The sequence below is a fragment of the Salvelinus alpinus genome, chromosome 6 (assembly GCF_045679555.1).
Source record: "Salvelinus alpinus chromosome 6, SLU_Salpinus.1, whole genome shotgun sequence".
Classification (NCBI taxonomy): domain Eukaryota; kingdom Metazoa; phylum Chordata; class Actinopteri; order Salmoniformes; family Salmonidae; genus Salvelinus; species Salvelinus alpinus.
In genome coordinates this window covers 62,407,925-62,433,567 of record NC_092091.1, presented here as the reverse complement: position 1 = coordinate 62,433,567, position 25,643 = coordinate 62,407,925, and the positions used below count along the sequence as shown (strand labels likewise).

Sequence of the window (25,643 nt, the reverse complement as noted above, 5' to 3'; positions counted from 1 at the left end):
CTGCACCAATGGGTGTGAGGCTATTAGATATTTAACTGTGTGTTTCACACTCCAGCCAGAGAATGGCAATAATACGCAGTACAGCGTGTAGTCTGAAGGAAACGGACAAGAAGTAAACGGAAGAGAATCATGACGAAGAACAACTTCCACGTTAGCGTTTTTATTTAGACGTTTTAACGTCCTGGAACTCAAAATATGATTAATTTAACTGCACATCACCATCCCATGTTGTGTTTAGTTCGAGTTGGAGACAGGATTTGTTTGATAGCTAACTAGCTAGCTGCTAAAGTTAGCCAACAATGGCTAACTGTATGATTTTTCGCACTCAAATAGCCTCCATCATGGAGGTTCTAGCGAATGCAGCCGTGTCAGAGATCTGTAAACTCGTAGACGACGACTATGCAGTGTTTCGTTTGGAAATAACTCAAAGCCAGAAAGAAAACAGGGCATTGCGGAGAAAACTACTGGAATCGAAGGTGGTACGGGAGCGCGCAGAAAGGACAGCGCGAGAGCGCGTCCTCGCCAGTCGCCCCAGTAGTGTCAAGATCCTCGACCGATACAAAGGAATGGCAAGAGGTACATTTAGACGAAGGACGAGGATGCACGGCCTTTAGCCGTTCATAGCGTAACGTCAGTGCCTGTCAACCCTTTCACCAATGCACATATGTTCAGATGTGTTACCCAGAATTAGGTCTGTATATAGCGCTTTTAATTACAAGTAGAATCGCACAGTCGCTTTAAAAACAAAAAACAATTGAACAAAACAAATGTAGGGATCTGGCAGTTCTTGGGCGATGGTCTTCCACAGCTTTGAGTAGTGAAAACTGTTTTTTCATATTTTTTGCTAATGTGTAAAAATGAAACAGATACCTTATTTACATAAGTATTCAGACCCTTTGCTATGAGACTCGACATTGAGCTCAGGTGTTCCCTGTTTCCAATGGTCATCCTTGAGATGTTTCTACAATTTGATTGGAGTCTACCTGTGGTAAATTCAATGGATTTGGAAAGGCACACACTTGTATATAAGGTACCACATTTGACAGTGCATGTCAGAGCAAAAACCAAGCCATGAGGTTGAAGGAATTGTCCGTAGAGCCCCAAGACAGGATTGTGTCAAGACACAGATCTGAGGAAGGGTGCCCAAAAGAATTATGCAGCGTTGAAGGTCCCAGGAACACAGTGGCCTCCATCATTCTTAAATGGAAGAAGTTTGGAACCACCAAGACTCTTCCTAGAGCTCACCACCCGGCCAAACTGAGCAATCGGGGGAGAAAGGCCTTGGTCAGGGAGGTGAACAAGAACCCAATAGTCACTCTGACAAAGCTCCACAGTTCCTCTGTGGAGATGGGAGAACCTCCCAGAAGGACAACCATCTCTGCAGCACTCCACCAATCAGGCCTTTATGGTTACTGAGTGGCCAAATGGAAGCCACTCAGTAAAAGGCACATGACAGCCTGCTTGGCGTTTTCTAAAAGGCACCTAAAGTCTCTCAGATCATGAGAAACAAGATTCTCTGGTCTGATGAAACCAAGATTGAACTCTTTGGCCTGAATGCCAAGCGTCACTTCTGGAGGAAACCTGGCACCCTCCCTACGGTGAAGCATGGTGGTGGCAGCATCATGCAGTGGGGATGTTTTTCAGCGGCAGGCACTGGGAGACTCGTCAGGATCGAGGGAAAGATGGACGGAGTAAAGTACAGAGAGATCCTTGATGAAAACCTGCTCCAAAGCGTTCAGGACCTCAGACTGGGGGCGAAGGTTCACCTTCCAACAGGACAACGACCCTAAACACTCAGCCAAGACAACGCAGGAGTTGCTTCGGGACAAGTCTGAATGTCCTTGAGTGGCCCAGCCAGAGCCCGGACTTAAACCCGATCGAACAACTCTGGAGAGACCTGAAAATAGCTGTGCAGGGATGCTCCCCATCCAACCTGACAGATCTTGAGGATCTGCGGAGAAGAATGGGAGAAACTCCGCAAATACAGGTGTGCCAAGGTTGTAGTGTCATACCCAAGAAGACTCAAGGCTCTAATCACTGCCAAAGGTGCTTCAAAGTACTGAGTAAAGGGTCTGAATACTTATGTTGTAATATTTCAGTTATTTTTAATATATTTGCTAAAATTTCCCTAAACCTATTTTTGCTCTGTCATTATGGGGTATTGTGTGTAGATTGATGAGGAAAATACTATTCTAGAATGTCTGTAAAGTAACAAAATGTGGAAAAAGTCAAGGGGTCTGAATACTTTCCGGATTTACTGTACTGTAGGTAGTACAGCCAGGCTGGGCAGCGAGGTAGACATTGACAGACAGGCCACGGAGCTCTTCATCTGGCACCTCGTCTTCAATTGTCACAGCTCCTCCTTAGTAGGTAGGCTGGATCATCCACCACTGAAATGTAGCACCCACCTGGGTGATGGTTCGGTGACTGTAAAAGCGCCAGTAAGACCACCACACCCTCTACAAAAGGGAGCCTCTGCATCCCCTCACACGGAATTGGGGCAGGGGGCCAAAAAGCGATGCTGTTGATCTGGTGTTGCTGCATCATTCAAATCATATCAACGAGCTAGCAAGCCAAGACAAATATAAACTGACTTGCCAAATATAAACTGACTTGCCATAATCAGTTCTGCAATTCTGTGGGTTACCACCAGATATTTCAGTTCATTTATCAACACATTATCAAAACCAAAAGTTGATAAGAAATGCAATAAAAAAAAAAACACTTAAACAATACTATATTTAGAGAGATCTCTGCCTAGGATGGTCTCAGTTGGAATGGTTACCTACAGTGCCTTCAAAAAGTATTCAAACCCTTTGACTTATTCCACAATTTGTTGTGTTACAGGCTGGATTCAACATTGATTTTAATTACTCTCAACCATCTACACACAATACCCAGTAATGATAAAGTGAAAACATGTTCTTTGAAATGTTTTGCTAATTTATTGATAATGAAATAGACATTTCTAATTTACATAAGTATTCACACCTCTGAGTCACCTTTGGTCGCGATTACAGCTGTTGGTCTTTCTAGGTACACTACAGTTCAAAAGTTTGGGGTCACTTAGAAATGTCCTTGTTTTTGAAAGAAAAGCACATTTTTTGTCCATTAAAATAACATCAAATTGATCAGAAATACAGTGTAGACATTGTTAATGTTGTAAATGACTATTGTAGCTGGAAACGGCAGATTTTTTAAATGGAATATCTACATAGGCGTACAGAGGCCCATTATCAGCAACCATCACTCCTGTGTTCCAATGGCACGTTGTGTTAGCTAATCGAAGTTTATCATTTCAAAAGGCTAATTGATCAGTAGAAAACCCTTTAGCTATTATGTTAGCACAGCTGACAACTGTTGTTCTGATTAAAGAAGCAATACAACTGGCCTTCTTTAGACTAGTTGAGGATCTGGAGCATCAGCATTTGTGGGTTCGATTACAGGCTCAAAATGTCCAGAAACAAATAATTTTATTCTGAAACTTGTCAGTCTATTCTTGTTCTGAGAAATGAAGGCTATTCCATGTGAGAAATTGCCAAGAAACTGAAGATCTTGTAAAACGCTGTGTACTATTCCCTTCACAGAATAGCGCAAACTGGCTGTAACCAGAATAGAAAGAGGAGTGGGAGGCCCCGGTGCACAACTGAGCAAGAGATATTCAATGTCTGCTTTTTAAATGTTTTACCTATCTACCAATAGGTGCTCTTAGCGAGGCAATGGAAAACCCCTGGTCTTTGTGGTTGAATCTGTGTTTGAAATTCACTGTTCGACTGAGGGACCTTACAGATAATTTTATGGGTACAAAGATGAGGTAGTCATTCAAATATCATGTTAAATACTATTATGGCACACAAAGTGAGTCCTTGCAACTCATTGTGACTTGTTAAGCAAATATTTACTCCTGAACTTATTTAGGCTTGCCATAAAAGGGGTTGAATACATTGACTCAAGACATTTCAGCTTTTAATTTGAATTTAAAAACATAATTCCAATTTAACATTATGGGACACTGTGTGTAGGCTAGTGACCAAAAAAACTACATTTTATCAATTTTAAATACAGGTTGTAACAATGTGAAAAAAGTCAAGGGATGTGAATGCTTGCTTAAGGCACTTGTAGGTTACCCCATTGACTCACAGCAAAAATCTGACCTTTTTCAAACACAATTTTCTTGTCTGCTGTTTTAGTAAATTACATTTACATTTAAGTCATTTAGCAGACGCTCTTATCCAGAGCGACTTACAAGTTGGCAATAATCCTAGATCTGTGCCTAAGGGCCACTTTGACCCTGAGCTGCTGAAGAGGTGAAAGGTCAAGGGGTAAGACACTTACTCCCGAGCAAAAGACCTGGTGACAGGCGAGCGGACGGGCGCCGATGACTCCTCCCACTCAGGTAGGGGCTTGATCTCCAAAGGGGCGGGCTTGGCTGTAGAGGGGAGGGGCAAACTACAAAACTACATTAAAGAAAAGTGCATTTAAAAAAAATCATTTTCAGCATTGCCTGCTTCAGAGGGTTCTCACTACGTAATGTTGTAGGGATTCCCTCATGCCCCTTTTCATGGCGGCGCTTGCAGCCACGTGAGTGGAGTGAGTGCTAGCTAGTTACCGACCGGAACATTAAGCTAGCCAAGACCAACAACACAAAACAATGTACTATAAGGGATTTGCGTCAATTCAATCTGGTATCAGGACAAAATGTGATTCAGAGTCACTGAATATACTTTAAATATTTTTATTAAACTCAAGCGATAAATGGTAAATGGAATTTTCGTATATACGGGTTCACTGTAACACCTCGCAGGGTAGAACAGGGAACTGGCAGGATGTAAGTAAACAGCTGTTCTTATACGGTGATAACGTAGTTCCAACCCGTCTGTTGGCCTATCACAGTAGAGGCTGAGCGTGGTTTAAACTTTGCTCAGCCTATCGCCGGCGCTCAGACTGGTCCCAGCCTCTTGGCGCTCCTTGGTGTCCGGCGCTGTTGCTGTGTAGATTACGCTCCCACACCCTAGAGACTGAGGTCAGATAGCTCTGTAACATTGTTTGAGCCACTTGCACCTGCATAGAAAGCACACTGTTCTCGCTCAAGGCTAACCACAGCTTCCCAGCACACTTATCTGGGGCTAACTGTTACTTCCAGCACACACACCCAGACCATCAGTTGCTAATATTCAATCACGTGATGTAGTATTGGGTTATAGTGCAATAAACACAAATCCTAACAGTACTATACAGCTACAAGTAGTGAGTGAAGTTACAAATGGACTATACTAAACAAGTTAAATGCCTTACATGAGATGAAATGTTTTCCACACACATAGCTACTACGTGTAACCTACTTGAACACCGGGTCTCCACATTTCCGTAGGTCAGGATTTTTGACCTGTTTACATGTGCATTGAACAATACAGCAGCTTTTCGGCATGTTTTGTTATTTCTGTATAACAAAAAATCGACTACGAAGTTGTCTCTTTTACAGTAAAGGTGAATGGGAAAGAATGCTTGTTTTCTCAGATTTGTGGGCATGGTCGAGGGGAATTCCTTATTACGTGAATATCGACTTTGAGTATACCTCACAGCGCCATGGCAACCACGGAGCAGTATGCGTATGCAGTAACTCCCCTGATTAGATTATTCACTTAGCTAGCTAGCTATCTTGCAGCCTGGTTGCTGTCTCTGTTCAGCTACTTAATTCCACTCCTTGTGCTCCATAGATGTGACAAGGAGTGTAATGTTAGCTAAAACAACTGGTACGCAGACTAACTCTCTTGCACAAAGAAACAATATCATATTCTAACCAGATTCTTGATTTACTGCATTTTCTGTTATTTACTAAATGAAAACAATATGATACATGGAACATAATACAGAAATCAATAAATAGTATATCAAGAAGTTATGAGAAGTGTTACCTTACATCCTTGCTAATTGTAGACAGTGTCAATAGTGTACAATATACCGTTGACAGTGCTTGACTTAAATAGGTCCAGTACTCATTTTGGGTGCAGGTACTGTTTATATATATATATGTGTGTGTGTGTGTACAGGATTTCCACAACACTTTTGAGCTAATATTCTATAAGAGGAACAGGAGTTCAAGCAGTAGAACATTTGATGTGCCGGTTCTCAGCTCCAGTCAAGCACTGATGTTGAGCATTGACAGTAGCTAACCTAACCACCGCTTTCCCCCCAATCACTCTGTCAGGTGAAGGACATCTCACTGGAGGCTACAGGACCTTTGTGAAGCCAGCGGGACACAATGAATGGAGAGATGACCAACCAATCACTGTTGATGAGGGGAGTGGAACCTCAACCCAGCACGTTATCATGATAGAGGTTAGTGTAATAGTGTTGCATAAAAAATATGTTACCTTGTAAATCAAATGTGGCCCGTTTATTTCAGAACGCTCCCCTCACTTGCTTACATGTACAGTATATCCTAATTTATCTGCCATAGGTGAGCTTTGTGAGACTTCACATTGTTATCCAATTCAACTAATGTACCGGTAATAACCTCCTCTCTTCTTGTGTCAGTCTGCAGAGGCTGAAGGTCCTGCTGTCAAGCTAGAGAGGTCTGAAGGAGAGGACCCACGGCACAGCAGAGACATCCAGACTGGAACGGCTGACACGCCCTCTGTAGCCAGAGAGGACCCCACCACCGCCCAAGCACAGCCAAGGACCCGTCACAGCATCACGGAGGTCAGTGGAATGCCGAACACCATCCTCAAGTCAGAGACAAACACCAAGACTTTAACTGTAACACACAGTCTCTTACAAACAGGATCTGACCACAGATCAGACCCAAAGAGACTGGGGCCGGGGAGACTGGGCTGTCTTCCTGCTCCCGGCTCAGAGTACTTACCAGTATTTCACCAGAGCCAGAGAACAGTTAATTCCCGTGGGGATGGTGATGGTAACGCTTTAGACACTGGCGGTGATGATTCATCTTGTTCTTACGCTACAGAGATGGACCCTGGCTACATATCCTTGGGTTTCGAGACACAAACTGATCTGTCTAGAGGGGACTGGAACCAGTACAGTAGTGGTAGTGTATACTCTGAAGGGTGCCTAGATAAGAAAGGGGAGAGTCTGGTCGTAGATGAAGTGACTGTGAAAGTGGAGGGCGACGTTCCTCCCACATGGAATGGAAATAGTCACCTAGGAGACGGAAACTCACAGAGCAGAGATGTCTTAGATTACAGGGAAAGCTTAGAGACAAATCTAAATGTCACGAGCCACTCCCCTTTACACACGTTCAGGGATTGTGACCCAGTGTCCACATTGATGGGGCCTTCCGATTTACACAGCCGTGTCCTTTTCGATCAGGTATTGAACTCAAACGACAGGGCTAGAGCCCAGACTCAGGGAGGGGGAGCCACATCAGGCAATGGTAAAGAGAAACGGTTCCTCTGCATGTTCTGTAACAAAGGCTTCAGCTGCCTCCAGAATGTGGAGGTCCACCAAAGGATCCACACAGGGGTGAAACCCTTCAGCTGTACCCAGTGTCACATGCGCTTTGCCCAGGCTGGCACTCTGAAGAGGCACCAGAGCGTTCACACAGGGGTGAAACCCTTCAGCTGTACCCAGTGTCACATGCTCTTCGCCCAAGCTGGTGACCTGAAGAGGCACCATAGGGTCCACACGGGTGAGAAACCCTACAGTTGCCCCCAGTGTGAGAAGAAATTCACCCGCCAGCACCAGCTGAAGATGCACATGAAGGTCCACACGGGAGAGAGGCCATTTGCCTGTACGCACTGTGGGAAGAGATTCTCAGAGAGGAGCTACCTCAGGATACACCAGCAGAAAAAACATTCCATTCAATAGCTTCAGATGTTTAGATGTATTAAATATAAAGATTCATTGTCATTGTTGTCACCAGAAAAAGACTCACAGATGCATTTGGAATAATGAGAGTAACAGATTTCAGTGTTGAATATTTATGGGTAGAATACTGCATCCAGACATGAGTACACCCCTCCCATTTTTGTAAATATTTGAGTATATCTTTTCATGTGACAACACTGAAGAAATGACACTTTGCTACAATGTAAAGTAGTGAGTGTACAGCTTGTATAACAGTGTAAATTTGCTGTCCCCTCAAAATAACTCAACACAGCCATTAATGTCTAAACCGCTGGCAACAGAAGTGAGTACACCCCTAAGTGAAAATGTCCAAATTGGGCCCAGGGATAGCAAATTTACACTGTGATGTTTGGGCCCAGGGATAGCAAATTTACACTGTTATACAAGCTGTACACTCACTACTTTACATTGTAGCAAAGTGTCATGTCTTCAGTGTTGTCACATGAAAAGATATACTCAAATATTTACAAAAATGTGAGGGGTGTACTCACTTTTGTGATATACTGTATATATATATATAAGGCGTGTTTGTGCCTAAAAAGTTTGTTATATATTGTGTTTGTACTGTGCAGGCCAGGGATGGACAACTTTGATGGGGGTGGGGGCCCCAAAATATCAGAACTCAGTCAGAGCTGGCTCTAGTCTTTTGGGGGCCCTAAACTACATTTAGCAAGTAAAGCATTTTAGCAGCCCTCTTCTTGACAGCAAAGATACGTTTTTTTTAAGTTTAGAGTTAATTTCCTGCAGTTCTACACATTTTGCCATGGGTTGAAGAGAATTTTTTTCTCTACGGGGTTAATTCACAGACAAAAGGGGTGCTGTCAGTTGCCCATCCCTGGTGTAGGCTATATGTGGCGCGCTCTATCATAATCAGTCGGTAGTCGCAATGACTAATTTGCGTTTTTGTCAAAATGTAGATTTTTTGCTATTTGGGGGTTTCATCTGGTTTTAACAAAACAATGTCTTTGCTTTCATTATCTGTATGTATTATTGCCAAATTCAGTATATATATAGTTTTAATCTTATAAATGTAGGATGAAATGTAGCACTTCCCCACCCGTTTGGTGGATGCTAGCTTGTAACACACCAGGCTTTCGCGGCACTAGCTTATCTGCACTATCAAAACCCTCTATTCCGAAATCATGAATGAATTACAAGGTAGTTAGCTATATATTTTGAATCAACTACAATAGGCTATTCAATCGAATGATTTTCCTGTTTTCCCAATCAAAGCTAATGTATTGTATCATCCTCGGGAAAATAAAGTGTACCTCAGGCTACACTCTCTTGCACTTCAAAACCCATCATACATAGTTACACTGTCACTACTGCCTACACCTTAGCTAGCTAGCGTAGCTTTCTACTGCGTTGATGGATTCCCGGGAGAGAGAAATCGCTAGATTAATTTAAAAAAAAATAGTAACGATGTGCTGGGAGCTGGTTCAGACGATCCGTGGCATTAATTTATTGCCGACTACTTTTTGACCCTGCGCCACAGAGCAACGTCATAAGCGACTCTGACAAGCTCACTGAAGTCGAGGTCGAGCACCTTGAGGAGGCAACTGATTAATGGTGGATCCGTCAATTACGGTGCTTCAGTCGGTTGAGGGGAAATATGGTGCTGGGCAAGAGTTTGAAAAGGCTTGCGAGTTCAATAAAGGGAAGCCGTGATGTTTTATTTTTACCCCCGAGGAGATGGTCAAGAGACGTGACCAGATGAATTGGCTAACTCAACAATGGTAAGTGCTTGCCATTCAACTATTAGTCAAGTTTATATGATTGTGAGTGTGTAATGTGTGCGTGTTTTCTGTGTCTGTCTATTTGTCTGTGTCTGGGTGTGACGAGGCACACGTAGACTGACTAGCTAACTGTTGGTGTATAAAATCCAACTGTGTGAGTGAATGTGTGGCTTGGAAGGGAAAGCTGGAGTGGGGGATGTCTAGATAGTAATTTATGGGACCTGTGTGTGGTGTAGACGAGAGAGAGAATGTGTAACCCATAAAACATTTTCAGTAACTTATGGGACCTGTGTGTGGTGTTGTTATTTGTCCTAAAGACAGGTTACATAAATGCATGAAATGGCCATCTATAAAGTTATGACATTTCTTTATATCAAACCTGACCCATTTACACTACTAGTAAAGTGTGTGTGTGTGATTCACGCATGCATTTCAAGCTGTGCAGGTTGCGTAGTTTGTGTGTTTTATTGAACGTGTTTATATTACTTTAAAATGTATTGGCTAGAATAGATGACGACGATGACTGAATGTTAAAGAATTATATATTGTTGTCTTATTTTTCAGATGAAAAACCTCTAGTGCTCATTGGCGAGATCTTTGGTTCCGTGAACCTCTGCAAGGAAACGGTCACCTCGAACAGGAACTAACCAAAAGGAAACACCAGAGGACATATTTCTTTGATAGCCAGCAAATCAGCAGAGAAAACTTCAAGTTCCAACACGTAAGTTTCATTAGAGTAATACAACCTAATGTTTTCTGTTCTTATTGGGGCTGCAACAATATTAAGTTCCATGAGGTATTTAAGAAAAAAATTGTGGTAGGCTATATCATGAATAGAAATAAAACAGCGGAGAATACATTGTGCCTTTCAGCACATAAAGGCATGTTTAAAAATAATTTATTTTCTGATTTCAGAATTTCTACAAAAAGCTGACTGCAGTGATAACGTTCTACAAGGAACATGGTGAGGCTCCAAGGAAGAAGAGGTGTGGTGGTCGTCTCGCCAGAAAACAGGTGCTGTCCTACGAGGACACTCAGTGAATCGTCCACTATGTCAACAACTTCGCCGATGTCCATGTGATGCCGCTCCCAGGACAGAACCCTGGATTTAAGAGGGCAGACATCCTGGTGCTTCTCACATTTGAGACCAAGTCCTGTGTGTGTTGCTAGTACAAAAACGTTAATGTGTGTTCATGGTGAGTGTTTTCCTAAATCTTGATACTTATGTTTGTACCAAACGTTTGTCAGCTCAAGCCAGCGGCAAAGACTCTAACCAAAGCCCACATGAACCGGATCCAAAGAGACTGTCAGACCTTACTCTCTGGTGACGCGTGTATGTTGTCAGATTTTCTTTAACATTTCTCATTTTAGTTGCTTAGAGACCAGAGCTTACTTTGACCAATTTTAGCTCATTCTGTTGCTTGTATACTACATGAACAAAAGTATGTGGACACCTGCTTGTCGAACATCTCATTCCAAAACCATGGGCATTAATATGGATTTGGTCCTCCCCTTTTGCTGCTATAACTACATCCACTCTTCTGGGAAGGCTTTCCACTACATCAGTGGTCGCCAACCGGTCGATCTTCAAGGCATTCCTAGTCGATCACCATATATTTTTGTTGAAAAGCCAACGAACGATAAAGGCTTGCACTCCTTTAAAAAAAATCGTGTTGAGCTGTTGCCGGTAGGTGCACTTGATTCAAAAGTCCTGCGCACCGGGTAACAAAGTGTTCCCACGAGACAAACTCCGCCTACCCGGCTGACCAGCAAATCTGTGACTAAATCGGGTGCACCTACTGCGCTGCTCAATCGGATAGCTCAAATCACCGTGGCTACAGAGGTTCCATGACCCTGGCCACAGCCAAGTGTAATAGGCTCCTAGTCTGCGTAAGATTGAATGACTTTTAAAACCATGACCACAGAGAGACTGTCAACGAATACAGCAAAGAGCTGCTGTTTTTATGAGTGAGTTTAAGTTTATATTCAGCACTGGCACTGTTTTTATTCAACACTATTACAAAACGTGCTTCTCCGTACTTCCGCTCGGGCTGCAGCTGCAATGAATGTGTAGCCAAGTATCGATAGCCCTGCATTTTATTATTATTAGCAGCTCGTGTCGATTTTAGTATTAAGGAATATTTCACTTTCTCTGGTCATAGGAACAACATGAATTTGTGCATGAGGCAGATGCGGTTCAACTCCAGTTTCGCCATCAGGTGGAAGACGGTGTCCCCTCTCTCTGGTCATCAGTCTCACCGGAGGAAAGGAAGGAGAGAGCAGGGACCGTGAGAGGCGGTTGGGAAAAATCGTTGAACAGTCATTCAACTCGGAATTCCAAGTCGGAAACTCGGGCATCTTTCTAGAGCTCCCGACTTTTAGACCTGAAGATCCCTGACGTCGTGATTTGACCTCGTTGACCATCAGATGCAGGTACCATCAGTCCAGTAAAATAAAAAAACTAATTATTTCAGTTCATGCTCCACAGTGCCTCACAAGTGCTAAACCAACTGATCTATTTTGAAATATAATATGGTCTGATTAACAATATTGGCAGGCCAATCATATAGCCAATATTTTTATTGGCTATATGATTTATTATAATCATATAGCCAACAGTTTGTGTGAGGTTAATGTAAAAAAAAATCTGAGCAGTAGATCTCAGCTTGCTTTTTGACTGCGAAAGTGATCTTGACTCAAAGGTTGGTGACCACTGCACTAGATGTTGGAACATTGCTGTGGGGACTTGCTTCCATTCAGCCACAAGCATTAGTGAGGTCAGGCACCGATGTTAAACTATTAGGCCTGGCTCGCAGTTGGCGTTTTAATTCATCCCAAAGGTGTTTTAATGGGGTTGAGGTCAGGGCTCTGTGCAAGCCAGTCAAGTTCTTCCACACCAATCTCAAAAAAACATTTCTGTATGAACCTCGCTTTGTGCACGGGGGCATTGTCATGCTGAAACAGGAAAGGTTCTTCCCCGAACTGTTGCCACAAAGTTGGAAGCACAGAATCATCTAGAATGTCATTGTATGCTCCAGCGTTAAGATTTCCCTTCACTGGAACTAAGGGGCCTAGCCCGAACCATGAAATACAGCCCCAGACCATTATTCCTCCTCCACCAAACTTTACAGTTGGCACTATGTATTGGGGCAGGTAGCATTCTCCTGGCGTCCGCCAAACCTAGATTCGTCCGTCGGACTGCCAGATGGTGAAGTGTTTCACTGCTCCAGAGCCCAATGGCGCCGCGCTTTACACCACTCCAGACGACGTTTGGTGTTGTGCATGGTGATCTTAGGTTTGTGTGCGGCTGCTCGGCCATGGAAACCCATTTCATGAAGCTCCCAACGAACAGTTATTCTGCTGATGTTTTTTCCAGAGGCAATTTGGAACTTAGTAGTGAGTTCTGCAACTAAGGACAGACGATTTGAGCTTCTCGTTCTTTGAGCTTGTGTGGCCTACCGCTTTGCGGGTGAGCCGCTGTTGCTCCTCTACGTTTCCACTTCACAATAACAGCATTTACAGTTGACCCAGGCAGCTCTAGCAGGGCAGAAATTTGACGAACTGACTTGTTGGAAGTGTGACATCCTATGACTGTGCCGTATTAAAAGTCACTGAGCTCTTCAGTAAGGCCATTCTACTGCCAACGTTTGTCTATGGAGATTGCATGGCTGTGCTCTTTTATACACCTGTCAGTAACGGGTGTGGCTGAAATAGCCAAATCCATTCATTTGAAGGGGTGTTCACATACTTTTGTATATAAAGTTTGTGTACAATTGTATGTGCACGTGTATCCATACACGGGCACGACGACAACAATGTAGACAGACACTATATCTGTATAGTTGGAGCAAGATGTAATTTAAATGGTGTGTGTGAGCATAAGAGAAAAAGAACATGGGCACTCATGTCAATGGATTTCATGTATTGTTTGTATTAAGTAAATAGTTATTCATTATTTTAATAAATGTCTTTTAAAAGTAACAGCAAACTTTGACTGTGTCTCTCAACATGACTTGGTGATTCTCTGCATGTAATGGCACGTCATTTTCTTGCAATTTGGAGTAGAGTTGGTCATGATGGTCTCATTAGAAAGCTAACATTCTCCCTTTTCCAGCACTGTATAACACTCCAAATGTGTTTTGGGGTCATAGGACTGATTATGATAAAGCAAGTCACATATCATGTTCACAAATGCCTACTTCATTATTTCCGTTCAACTACTTAATTATTTTCCCAAAACACTTAATGAGAGAATTAATGCGGTTCATGACGATATATATTTTTTTCATATGGTGTATTTGTTTTAATAAAACAATTGGACGTTTCATTCTAAGACTTTCATTGAGACTCTCTTTAGTATACATGGCATCTGATCTCACCCTGTTCTACATACACCCAACAGCGCTTTATAACTAATATACACTTCCTAAATATACCCACACACCTACTGTACACGTCAAAATAGTTTAGTCAGGTTTGTCGGATGATGACTTGACTTATCATAGCTGACATATTTACCCACAACAACATATTTATGTCCACCATGATGGGTTTAACAACAATGAAGTCATTATGTAACTACAGTACAGGAGTCATGTAGTAGGGATGGGTAAACACTTCATGTTGAAAGTGTGTTAATCTGTGTGTATGTACCTGAGGGAGTGTATGTCTGTGTAATCTGTATCACTTGTCTCTTCCAGGAGGAGGGTCTGGAGGTGCTGCTGGTGAAGGAGGAGGGTCTGGGGAACCCTGAGGGGATCATGGTCATGGAGGACAACCAGACCACCTCCTCCTGAACCTACAGAGGAACCAGCTGAGCAGCACAGGACCACACACAGTCTCACTGAGGTGAGCCCATGGTATTAGGTCTCCCGAGTGGCGCGATGGTCCAAGACTGCATCTCAGTACAAGAGGCTTCACTGCAGTTCCGGGTTTGAATCCAGGCTGCATCACATCCGGCTGTGATTGGGAGTCCCATAAGGTGGCGCACAATTGGCCCAGCGTCGTCCGGGTTTGGCAGGGGTAGACCGTCATTGTAAATAAGAATTTGTTCTTAACTGACTTGTCTAGTTAAATAAAGGTTAAAAAATAATAATAATAATGTCAGAGCCTATATCCACAAAGTATCTTAGAGTAGGAGTGCTGATCAGTTTTGCCTTTTAAAGACTATGTAGGCTGGTGGGGACCTGATCCTAGATCAGCACTCTTACTATGTGGATACAGGCCCAGGTATTGATTCATTTTGTTTTAAGTGTCGGACCATGCCTTTTGAATGATCAAACCAATAAAGTGTGTCAAGTAATTAAATCGACTAACACGTTTGCATAATACTCATAGCAATCCCTCATTACCGAATCACAAGATGCTCCATAGGTGGGTGCTCATATCAGATGTCTTGATTCAACATCCTCTCACTCTGTATTTCTTACAGTCAGTAGACATGGAGAAAGGGAAGCCTGATCTGCTGTTAGTCAAAGAGGAGACAATAGAGGACAGACCAGAGAGCATTGATCTGCTGAGTGGACTAAAGATGGGGGAGCAACGTAAGGGATACATACATATAGCCTACATACAGTAATAGATCTTCAATGGGAATAGTGATACGCCTGGCTATTATTTTCCCATTAAACTCCATATGTAGATTTCTCTGACGTGTAACCTCTTCCCGCAGGTGGTTGGCTGGAGGCTAACAAAGGACACTGGGCGGCCATCTTGGATTCCAAGACTGGTGCAGCCAAGATCCCAGGGGACAACATCACTGAGCAGGCCAGAGACAACATAGTGGAGGTCAGTGGATGGAACAGCGTCCTCAACTCTGGGCTTGCGAACAACACTGTTAACCACAACCAGAAACAGACAGTGGAACACAAAACAACATCCGAATTTAGTCTCCGTGACAACAGACTGGCTGAGACCAGGGCGAAGTTTAGATTTGGTCTGCAGGGAGATGTCTGTATTCAGCTGGAGAGAACAGACAAAGACTCGGCTAGCGATGCTCCTTCCTGCTCCTATAGTTGTGATTCAGAGAGACTGCTGGTGCGTCAGGTTAACCCCCTAACAGGTGCTGCCTTCAGCCTGCCTTCTATAGGATCTATCAACTGGAACATGGACCCTGCGACAACACAGACACTCCCTGACCTTCATCCTTCTCACACTCTCCTCCTGTTAAACCAGACCTCAGACAATGCTTGTGCACTAAATGTCTACACAAGCCCATTGACAAATGACAGTAGTAGTAACGCTATCAGCAGATCTGATTGCAAAGAGAAACGCTTCCCGTGTTCGTTCTGTGGGAAAGCCTTCAGTTTCCCCAAACAGGTGGAGGTCCACCAGAGAATGCACACTGGGGAGAAACCATTCAGCTGCCATCTTTGCCGGGCCAGTTTCTCCCACTCATCCAGCCTGAAGAGGCACCAGATGGTCCACACAGGGCTGAAACCCTTCAGCTGTACCCAGTGTCACATGCGCTTTGCCCAGGCTGGTGACCTGAAGAGGCACCAGAGGGTCCACACAGGGGAGAAACCCTTCAGCTGCCCCCAGTGTGAGAAGAGGTTCACCCGTCAGAACCAGCTGAAGATGCACCTGAAGGTCCACACGGGAGAGAGGCCACTTACCAAAACGCACTGCAGGAAGAGGTTCTCAGAAAGGAGCTATCTCAGGATACACCAGCAGAAAAACCATTCCACTGGATAGCTTCTGATGTTTAGATCAAACCGTGCAATAAAGACAAATATACATTTTCATTGTCAGCAGAAAAGACCCACAGATGCATTTGGAATAACGACAGTAACAGATTTCATTGTTGAATATTGCATTCAGACATAAAACATCTGTTACATATTGTGTTTGTGATGTGAAGGCTGTATTATTTTCATTACATCCATTCAACTATCCGCCCCACCCAATACACTTTTAATGAGAAAGTGAATGCAGTTTCTCAAGTTCATGCAGAGTTTAGCTGAGACGTGTGATTTTCATATGGTGTATTTAAAACTTATGTTTAATAATGCAAAATGGGACTTTTCAGTCTGACTTTCATTGAGACTCCCTTAATAGACAGTGTACAAAACATTAGGAACATCTCTTTCCATGACAGACTGACCATAAGATATGATCCCTTATTGATTTCACCTGTTAAATCCACTTCAATCTGTACAGATGGAGAAGAGACAGATTAAAGAGAATTTTTAAGCCTTGAAATTCTTTGGACATGGATTGTGTATGTGTGCCATTCAGAGGGTGAATGTGCAAGACAAAAGATTTAAGTGTGTTTGAATGGGGTATGGTAGTAGATAGTGATGGGGAAACAGGTTTTTGAAGCACTGAGTATTTCCAGCCAATTATGTTCATTACTTGAGGCTTTGATCAACACAGTGTACACTAGTGGCACCTGCTGATCAAAAGAAATTGGAACAGCCAAATTATTATAGATGAAGTCACACACGCCGTAGCATAGGATAGCCTTTTTGTCTTCTACAGAAGCCAATACCAAACCAATCAGGTGGCTAATCGACAAAACAAAGTTTCGGAAGTCATTGATCATGTGCTTCTGAAAAAATTATACAAGCATCGGCACACTGCTTTGAAGTAAACTTAGAGATTTCAACGCATGCCTCGGAGCTCTGGTATCAGACGTAGCATCACTAGTAGTAGGTGCCTTCCAACCAACCTGACAACTGTTTGGAAGCATTGGAGCCAACATCCCTGTGGGACACTTCTGAGGCCTTGTAGAGTCCATGTCCCGATGAATTGAGGCTGTCCTGAGGGCAAAAGGGTGTGCAAACTCAATATTCATAATGTTTTGTACATTGTACATCACATCTTTCACCCTATTCTGCATACACACAACAGCGCTTTATAACCAATATACACTTACTAAATATACCTACACATACCCACACTAACAAACAACTACTCTATGTCAAGGGAGTCAGTATGCTGCTAACAGCTTAGCCTCCTCCACTGTTTGACTGCCCCATACTGGGCTTGAACCAGTGATCCTCTGAAACACTCATGACTGCCCTCCTTGACAACATGCAAATCTACTTCACCATACAACAGGTACCTCTTGAATGGCTTCATCTGCAACATTTCAAGGTAGCTGTGGAGTGAGCTTACGGTATGTTCTTAACTTGGTTACATGTACACTTCAAAATAGTTTAGTCAGGTTTGTCTGATGATGACTTGACTTATCATAGCTGACTCATATTTACCCACAACATATTTATGTCCACCATGATGGGTTTAACAACAATTAAGTCATTCTGTAACTACAGTATAGGACTCAAATGTAGTGGGGATGATTTAGAAACAACTAAATTCTTTGTTCATATAACTGCACTGTCCAATTTACAGTAGCTATTACTGTGAAAAAATGCCATGCTATTGTTTGAGAGCTCCTAACAAAACACTTTTTTCACCGCGATAGGTTTGATAAATTCACCTCTGAAGGCAAAATGTGTACTTACATTCTGAAATCTTGCTCTGATTTATCATCCAAAGGATCCCAGAGATAACATGAAGTGTCGTTTTGTTAGATAAAATCCTTTTTCATATCCTAAAAAGGTCCATATAGCATGCACGATCGATTTTGTATTTCCACTTGTTCAATTTGCAAAGAAAGGAATCTGTGAAAATCTAACCCTAAATGTTGTTTCAACCGGTCAAATCACGTTCGTATGTATTCCTCAGAGATCCTAGAACGTAACCAGACTTCACTATATCATTAGGGGTATAGTATATTCTATAGGACACCAAATTTGGTCAGAGGGCGACGCCTTCATGGCACGCCAATGACGCGGACGGTCTTCATTTGATTGACTGTATCTTTGTCAAATAAGCACTAATCGGGGTCAAACAAAGCTAGCTAAATAGCCAATGAGCTGGGCTTTACGGGAGTATCCGGAAACCCTGTATGTCGCAAAATGTAGGTGCTAACCTTTTGCGACAGCATGCCTTTTCCTTTCGGACAAAAATTATAAGAATAGTCAGAGTTATGAAGTTATGAAAACTGGTTGTTTTGCAAATGTTGGAAAAGCTAAATCAAAGTCCAAGTATACAGATTTGATGATATTCTTGCATAAAAAATGTAATATGAATGCAAATGTCTCCTTTACGATTTGCCCAAATGTACCTGGGTGACTTCACACTAAATGTCATGTAGTTAACTCATACTTCAAGTTATCCGTTTGCACATACACTGCTGCCATCTTGTGGACACCATCGGAATTACAACTAGAGTGATAGCATTTCAAAGATGGTGTTAGAAAAAAAAAACATTTGTTTTTTTTATTTGTATTTTCTTCTACCAGATCTATTATGTTATATTCTCCTACATTCAATTCACATTTCCACAAACTTCAAAGTGTTTCCTTTCAAATGGTACCAAGAATATGCATATCCTTGTTTCTTCAGGGCCTGAGCTACAGGCAGTTATTAAAACATTTATAAAAGGGATATCCCTAAGAAGTTCATGTTTACTTGACATGCAGTAGTGATGCTGTGTGTAATTTAATTTTGAACTTTTCCAGTGTATTTCTAACATTCATTTTATCAAAGTGAGTGTACCAGATTTACAAAAGATAGTGTTACCGTAGTGAGAAAATGTATACTTCTTGTCACATATCATTTTGTGAAATAAAGTACCGCACTTCAAGTCCCTTATGTTAGAGTATGACCATTTTGTTGAAATTAAATACAAAATTGTTTCTGTGCTGTTAATAAATAAAATAAAATAAATAAAAATAAAAATCTGAGGGACTGAGTTTCCCTTATCTCATGCAAACCAAAACATTATACTTCATTCATGAATCAACACATAAGGACATTTTTTATAATAAACTACAATGGCTCCATATTGTTAGGTACTTGAATCACAGTGTTAGCGATGGGCTTGACTGTGGTTAACATTTTATAATGTCATGTTTCTGTTTGTACAGCTGAGTTTCTTATATAAACCTTTATGCTTTTCTGTTCAATGTGTGTTTACAGTGTGCAGTCCATGAGGACCTGCTGATATCCGGTGTTGCTGGCGGGAGAGACTGGACCTCTGAGGTGGCTGATCGCAAACCCTTGCCCCAGATCAGGAGCCGTCACTCTTCCTTCCCGAGTCGGAACCAGGACCGAACCACGAGGGACAGAGACTCCACCACCACACAGAACACAACCAGTGCACAGGTGGACTGAACAACCTCAGTCCTGGTGGTCATCAGAGAGACAGAAACTCCAATCAGGGATCCAGTCTGCAGCCCAGACCCTTCTCTTCACAGTCTCAGTGCAGGGATGAAGCAGGGCATGGGGCTGATAGAGATAGACCCTCTTGTTCCTATGATACAAACACCACAGTATCCATGATGAACAGAGCAGGTCACCCTGGGCTTCAGCCTTCAGAGTGTGGTGGGAAACCCCCCTGGTGGTAGTCTTTCAGGTAGTCTGTCTTCTCCTTCAGGGTCTTGTCTAATGCCTGATGACTGGGTTCATAGAAAGCCTGGACCTGGGTCTAGCCTTTCTCAGCTACCTCAAAGTTACCCCACCAATACAGACAGGGTCAGGATGGGTGTCCACCACAAGATGTACCTAGCCTATAACACAGCACACAATCCCAACAACACCCAAACAATGGCTAGAGGTCAAGGAAGGAGCTCAAATACTACACCTGAGGGTGGTGGCTCCTGCTTCTACCTCCTCACGTAATCACTGGATCACAACGTGTGAGGCCGAGCATTAGGACGGAGACAAGCTGCTTCACTAGAGCAAACTATTTGAAAGAGCACCCAACCGTTCACCCCAAGGAGAGGCCCTTCTCGTGCCAACTATGTTACAAGAGCTTCTCCTTCCTGACTAACCTTACCAGACATAGTAGCGTCCACAGCGGTGAGAAATGATAGCAGTGTGGCTTGAGATGTACGCAGGGGATGTCTGGGCACTATTCATTAGCTGACATATTATAGTTATCATTTGAAGTTTCTTAAGGTAATAAGGTAATTAACCACATACCCCACATTAACCCTTTATTAACTTGTCATTTGAAACAGGATTGTGTAAATTACTTTTTAGAGAGACAGTAAATCTAGGCTAGAACAAGGACAGTTGAATATTTACTTTATTGAGGTGATGTAGATGGAATAAATTCATTCTAATATGTTATACTCTATTCTTGCTAACACACTGTTCTTTCTAAACAATTATGCTCTCAGCTTGAAAGATAGCAATCATAGGAGATTTTGTGTAAAAACACTCTGAATTTGGCATTCCAGATTGTGTTCGTAAATTCAATCTATTGTTTATATTTTAAATCCCCTTAAAAACCAAGTTAGGAATAGGCTATATCATTTCAAAATAGGCCTTCACTGTCAACCATGTATGATAATTGGTCACGTTATACCAAACGTCCAAACAGCATCTCCATGACAATAATTTAATTAATCTCAATCAGTTTAATGGGAATATGCATTTGCACTGAACAAAAATATAAACGCAACATGTAAAGTGTTGGTCCCATGTTTCATGAGTTGAAAAATATCCCAGAAATGTTCAATACGCACAAAAAGCTTATTTCTTTTAAATGTTTTGCACAAATTTGTTTACATCCCTGTTAGTGAGCATGTCTACTTAGCCAAGATAATCCACCCACCTGTCCAGTGTGGCATATCAAGAAGCTGATTAAACAGCATGATCATCACATATGTGATGAGTGGCCATACATGAGTTGCCGGTTGGATGTACAGCCAAATTCTCTAAAACAACGTTGGAGGCAGCTTATGGTAGAGAAATTAACATTCAATTCCCTGGCAGACATTCCTACAGTCAGCATGCCTATTGCACGCTCCCTCAATTTGGGGCATCTGTGGCATTGTGTTGTGTGACAAAACTGCACATTTTAGAGTGCCATTTTATTGTCTCCACAGACCATTTAAAATGGCACTCTAAAATGTGCAGTTTTGTCACACAACACAATGCCACATATGCCTCCAGTTAAGGGAGTTGTGTGGGCGGTTTGCTGATGTCAACGTTGTGAACAGAGTGCCCCATGGTGGCAGTTGGGGTTATGGTATGGGCAGGCATACCTATGGACAAGGAACACAATTGCATTTTATTGTGATTTGAATGCACAGAGATACCGTAGGATCTGTACACAATTCCTGGAAGCTGAAAATGTCCCAGTTCTTCCATCGCCTGCATATTCACCAGACATGTCACCCATTGAGCATGCTCTGGATCGACATGTATGACAGCGTGTTCCAGTTCCCGCCAATATCCAGAAACTTCGCACAGCCATTGAAGAGTGGGACAACATTCCATAGGCCCCAATCAACATTCTGATCAACTCTATGCAAAGGAGATGTCGTGCTGCAGTAGGCAAATGGTAGTCACACCAGATACCGACTGGTTTTCTGATCCACGCCCCTACCTATTTTTAATGTGACCAACAGATCTGTATTCCGAGTCATGTGAAATCCATAGATTAGGGCCTAATGAATTAATTTCAATTGACTGATGTCCTTATATGAACTGTATCATTAAAATCTTTGAAATTGTTTCATGTTGCGTTTATATTTTTGTTCAGTATATAAAGCAGTACCGTGTTTCAAAGAACGGTGCGCGCACCCTTTTCATTTAACCACACCCTTTGAGCCATGACACCAACCAATAAGAATTTAATTTCAAGTGTAAACGGAAGTGAACAGTGACCAAGAACAATTTCCCTGTTGGCGTTTTTATTTCGACGTTTATTAACACGCTGAACTCAAAATATGACAAATGTAACTGCACAGCATCAAACTTACCACAGGTAGTGTGTAATTCGCGTTGGAGACAGGACTTTGTTCATATGTTATCTTCGTAACGCTAGTTTGCTAGTTGCTGACGTTAACAATGGCAAACTGTGACGGTGTGGTTTTTCACACTCAAATAGCCTCCATTATGGAGGTGCTAGCGAATGCAGCCGTTGCAGAGATCTGTAAACTCGTAGACGACGAATATGCAGTGTTTCGTTTGGAAATAACTCAAAGCCAGAATGATAACAGGGCATTGCGGAGGAAACTACAGCTACTTGAACTAAAGGTGGCACGGGAGCGCGCAGAGAGGACAATTCGAGAGCGCGTCCTCGCCAGTCCCAGTAGTGTCAAGATCCTCGACCGATACAGAGGAATGGCAAGAGGTATATTTGCAATGCCTGTCGCCCCCTTCCTCTGCACGCATGTTCAGATGTGTTACCCTAGAATTGGGTCTTAGTTAGCCCATTCAAATAGACGATAAAGGTTATTTAAGCAATAAGGCCCGAAGAGGTGTGATATATGGCCAATATACAACGGAGTGCCAGGATACAGCCCTTAGCCGTGGTATATTGGCCATATATATCACAAACTCCCGAGGAGCCTTATTGCTATTATAAACTGGTTACCAACGTAATTAGAGCAGTAAAACGAAATATTTCATATAAGCAATACATTATTTTTCAAATATAGAATGTACACTTGCACAGTTGCACCCGGATGTATTTTGAGAAACACAGGAAATGTGGAATGGAATGGTCCAATGGAAATGCTAGCGCAAGGTGAGAGGATGTGTCGTAGCCGAGGCAGTGTTTGAAAACAGCAAGGTGCAACTTGCTAAACTGCACAGTAAGTGTATATTTTTTATTTGAAATATTATTTCTCGCTTATATGAAGGTTACGTTAAAGGTTTCCAAAACTATAGCAAGTGAGGCGCATTTGCGTTTAGAGAGTGTCTGGATTAAACAGCGTCGAGATTGTAGTTAACGAGGGAGCAAGCTGGGATCAGTACCATCAACTGAAAACCCGTAGGCAATAATTCACCTGATTAACTTACTTAGCTAACTTGCGCATATAGGTCGGGCTCTACTAAGCACCTCTTTTCCCACAATAACTCTCAGGTGAAGGAAATCTCCCTGGAGGCCACAGGAGCTTTGTGAAGCGAGCGGGACACAATACATGGAGAGATGACCAACCAATCACTGTTGATGAGGGGAGTGGAACTTCAACCCAGCACGTTATCTTGATAGAGGTTAGTGTGCCAGTTTATTTCAGAAAGGCTACCCTCAGCTAGAGATGGGCATGGTTATTTGAATATCCAAAACGGATGTTAGTATTCGATTACTAGGGAGAGTATTCATTTAAGATTTTTTTAAGGCAGTGTCTATAATTAAATAATGATCTATGTGACACTGCTACATAGCCTGCAAGGATAGATCATTACATTCAACGTTTTAATAAAACTGTTATGACAGAGTGCCTCATAAAAAAAGACTGCACCGTTAGCTTACACACGTTTCACACTGGTGTACATATTCTTCATCCCTTTACACTTGTGTGTATAAGGTAGTTGTTGTGAAATTGTTCGGTTAGATTACTCGTTGGTTATTACTGCATTGTCGGAACTAGAAGCACAAGCATTTCGCTACACTTGCATTAACATCTGCTAACCATGTGTATGTGACAAATAAAATTTGATTTGATTTGTAGCTTGTTATTGTATGTCAATCAAGAGGAACCATGTGTAGCAAGTGAAGTGGGAGCTTTCTACTCAATGCAAAAGGAAATTAAAGTTACGGAATTAAGCTGGCTAAATGAGGAGTAGGCTACAATGATCAACCAACAGATGCTGTTTCATATGAATGGAGTTGTAAACAAGGATGGGAAGCACAGTGAAATAGCCTCAATTAGCCTTGCTACTTTAGCTAGCTGGCTGGCTAATTTAGCTGGCTACTGTAGCTAGCTAGCTTTTTTACAACGATGCAGTCATTACATGCACTACAGGATGGCATGACAGATAAACTCTGGCAGCAACAAGTTTGTCTAACTAGCCCGAGTTGGTTTGGCTACTTTCTCTTTCTCCCTCAGTGCTACACACACCGGCCCCTGCTCCTCTCTCAACCCTCCCCCACCCTTAGCATAGCGCACCTTCTCTCAAATCTCCATTGAAGTAAACCAATAAAAATACATTCTTTAAAACGCATGAATCCGGATATCCTAAAAATATAATATTATTAAAATAGTGAAATCATTTCAAATGCCCATCACTACCCTAAGCTATTCACTTAAAAATATATATATTTAACCTTTATTTAACTAGGCAAGTTAGTTAAGAACAAATTCTTATTTACAATGACGGCCTACCAAAAGGCCTCCTGCGGGGATGGGGGCTGGGATATAAAATAAATATAGGACAAAATACACATCACGACAAGAGACAACACTACATAAAGAGAGACCTAAGATGACAACATAGCATGGCAGCAACACAACATGACAACAACATGGTAGCAACACAACATGGCAGCAGCACAAAACATGGTACAAACATTATTGGGCACAGACAACAGCACAGAAGGTACAGAAAACAATACATCACGCAAAGCAGCCACAACTGTCAGAGTGTCCATGATGGTGTCTTTGAATGAAGAATTGAGTTAAAACTGTCTAGTTTGAATATTTGTTGCAGCTCGTTCCAGTCAGTAGCTGCAGCGAACTGAAATGTACATCCACATTTATCTGCCATAGCCTCCAGAGATCCATAAAGTGTGGATGTAAAAAATAAAAATAAAATGCATTTGGGGTGCAAAAACAAAGAAAAAAGTTATATTAATATTTTTTTATTGTATGTGATCTGTAGTGGCCATTTATGACTCAATTGATAGTAAATATGAACAGACAACATTTATTAACAAGCTCTTATTTAGATCTTATTTCATGTGAAAATTATTCCACTGCTCTGAAAACTCACACTGTTCCTGAGATATTTACCTGTTTACCAATTTAAATATCATACTCAAAAATTATAATTACACACAAGAAAGAATTATGAAGGTGGCACCGCTACACGTGATATAATTGAAAATCCCAAAATGTCCTCTCATAGGTACAACAGGACCTAACACAGTGGCATGTATGGCCTTAGCGATACGATCAAAAACTAATGTCCATTAAAGAACATAAAAATTAATTGCTGGGTCTCAGGAGGATATGGGAGCTTGTGAGACTTTCCTACGACGTTGTTATCCAATTAGACTCCTGTACC

The 25,643-nt window shown here is 42.1% G+C and overlaps 3 protein-coding genes and 1 long non-coding RNA gene across 10 annotated transcripts in view; 3 read left to right on the top strand and 1 right to left on the bottom strand.

Annotated features, from left to right (window-relative positions):
• The first annotated feature begins 62 nt into the window (after positions 1-62).
• Positions 63-14,423, top strand: LOC139577681 (uncharacterized). Of its 3 annotated transcripts, XM_071404851.1 has the most exons (4): positions 63-576; positions 6,209-6,339; positions 6,538-6,702; positions 14,306-14,423. In XM_071404851.1, the coding sequence occupies exons 1-4, from the start codon at positions 300-302 to the stop codon at positions 14,399-14,401; spliced, it is 669 nt and encodes a 222-aa protein (XP_071260952.1). In that variant the 5' UTR covers positions 63-299; the 3' UTR covers positions 14,402-14,423. The 3 variants fall into 3 exon arrangements, with proteins under 3 accessions (XP_071260952.1, XP_071260950.1, XP_071260951.1); XM_071404849.1 differs by lacking the exon at positions 14,306-14,423 and having other exon boundaries at positions 6,538-9,146; XM_071404850.1 differs by lacking the exons at positions 63-576; positions 14,306-14,423 and adding an exon at positions 583-691 and having other exon boundaries at positions 6,538-9,146.
• LOC139577690 (uncharacterized) lies at positions 14,325-16,450 on the top strand. Of its 3 annotated transcripts, none has more exons than XM_071404867.1 (3): positions 14,325-14,453; positions 15,037-15,148; positions 15,277-16,450. In XM_071404867.1, the coding sequence occupies exons 2-3, from the start codon at positions 15,046-15,048 to the stop codon at positions 16,296-16,298; spliced, it is 1,125 nt and encodes a 374-aa protein (XP_071260968.1). In that variant the 5' UTR covers positions 14,325-14,453; positions 15,037-15,045; the 3' UTR covers positions 16,299-16,450. The 3 variants fall into 3 exon arrangements, with proteins under 3 accessions (XP_071260968.1, XP_071260969.1, XP_071260967.1); XM_071404868.1 differs by lacking the exon at positions 14,325-14,453 and adding an exon at positions 14,515-14,640; XM_071404866.1 differs by lacking the exon at positions 14,325-14,453 and having other exon boundaries at positions 14,968-15,148.
• On the bottom strand, positions 16,377-22,523 carry LOC139577695 (uncharacterized). The gene is made up of 2 exons (XR_011675359.1): positions 22,391-22,523; positions 16,377-17,365 (listed from the first exon to the last, which is right to left on the bottom strand). It is a non-coding gene; the product is annotated as an uncharacterized lncRNA (long non-coding RNA).
• LOC139577670 (uncharacterized) overlaps positions 22,479-25,643 on the top strand; it is a 50,285-nt gene continuing 47,120 nt past the window's right edge. For 2 of the 3 annotated variants that reach the window (XR_011675357.1, XR_011675356.1), the window contains exons 1-2: positions 22,479-22,764; positions 23,500-23,630. Coding sequence is in view for 1 of the 3 variants with exons in the window: in XM_071404830.1 (XP_071260931.1) it covers positions 22,479-22,764 (286 nt within the window). In the remaining 2 variants the exon portion in view is untranslated. The remainder of the gene's footprint in view (positions 22,765-23,499; positions 23,631-25,643) is intronic. The other variant, XM_071404830.1, reaches the window with a different exon arrangement.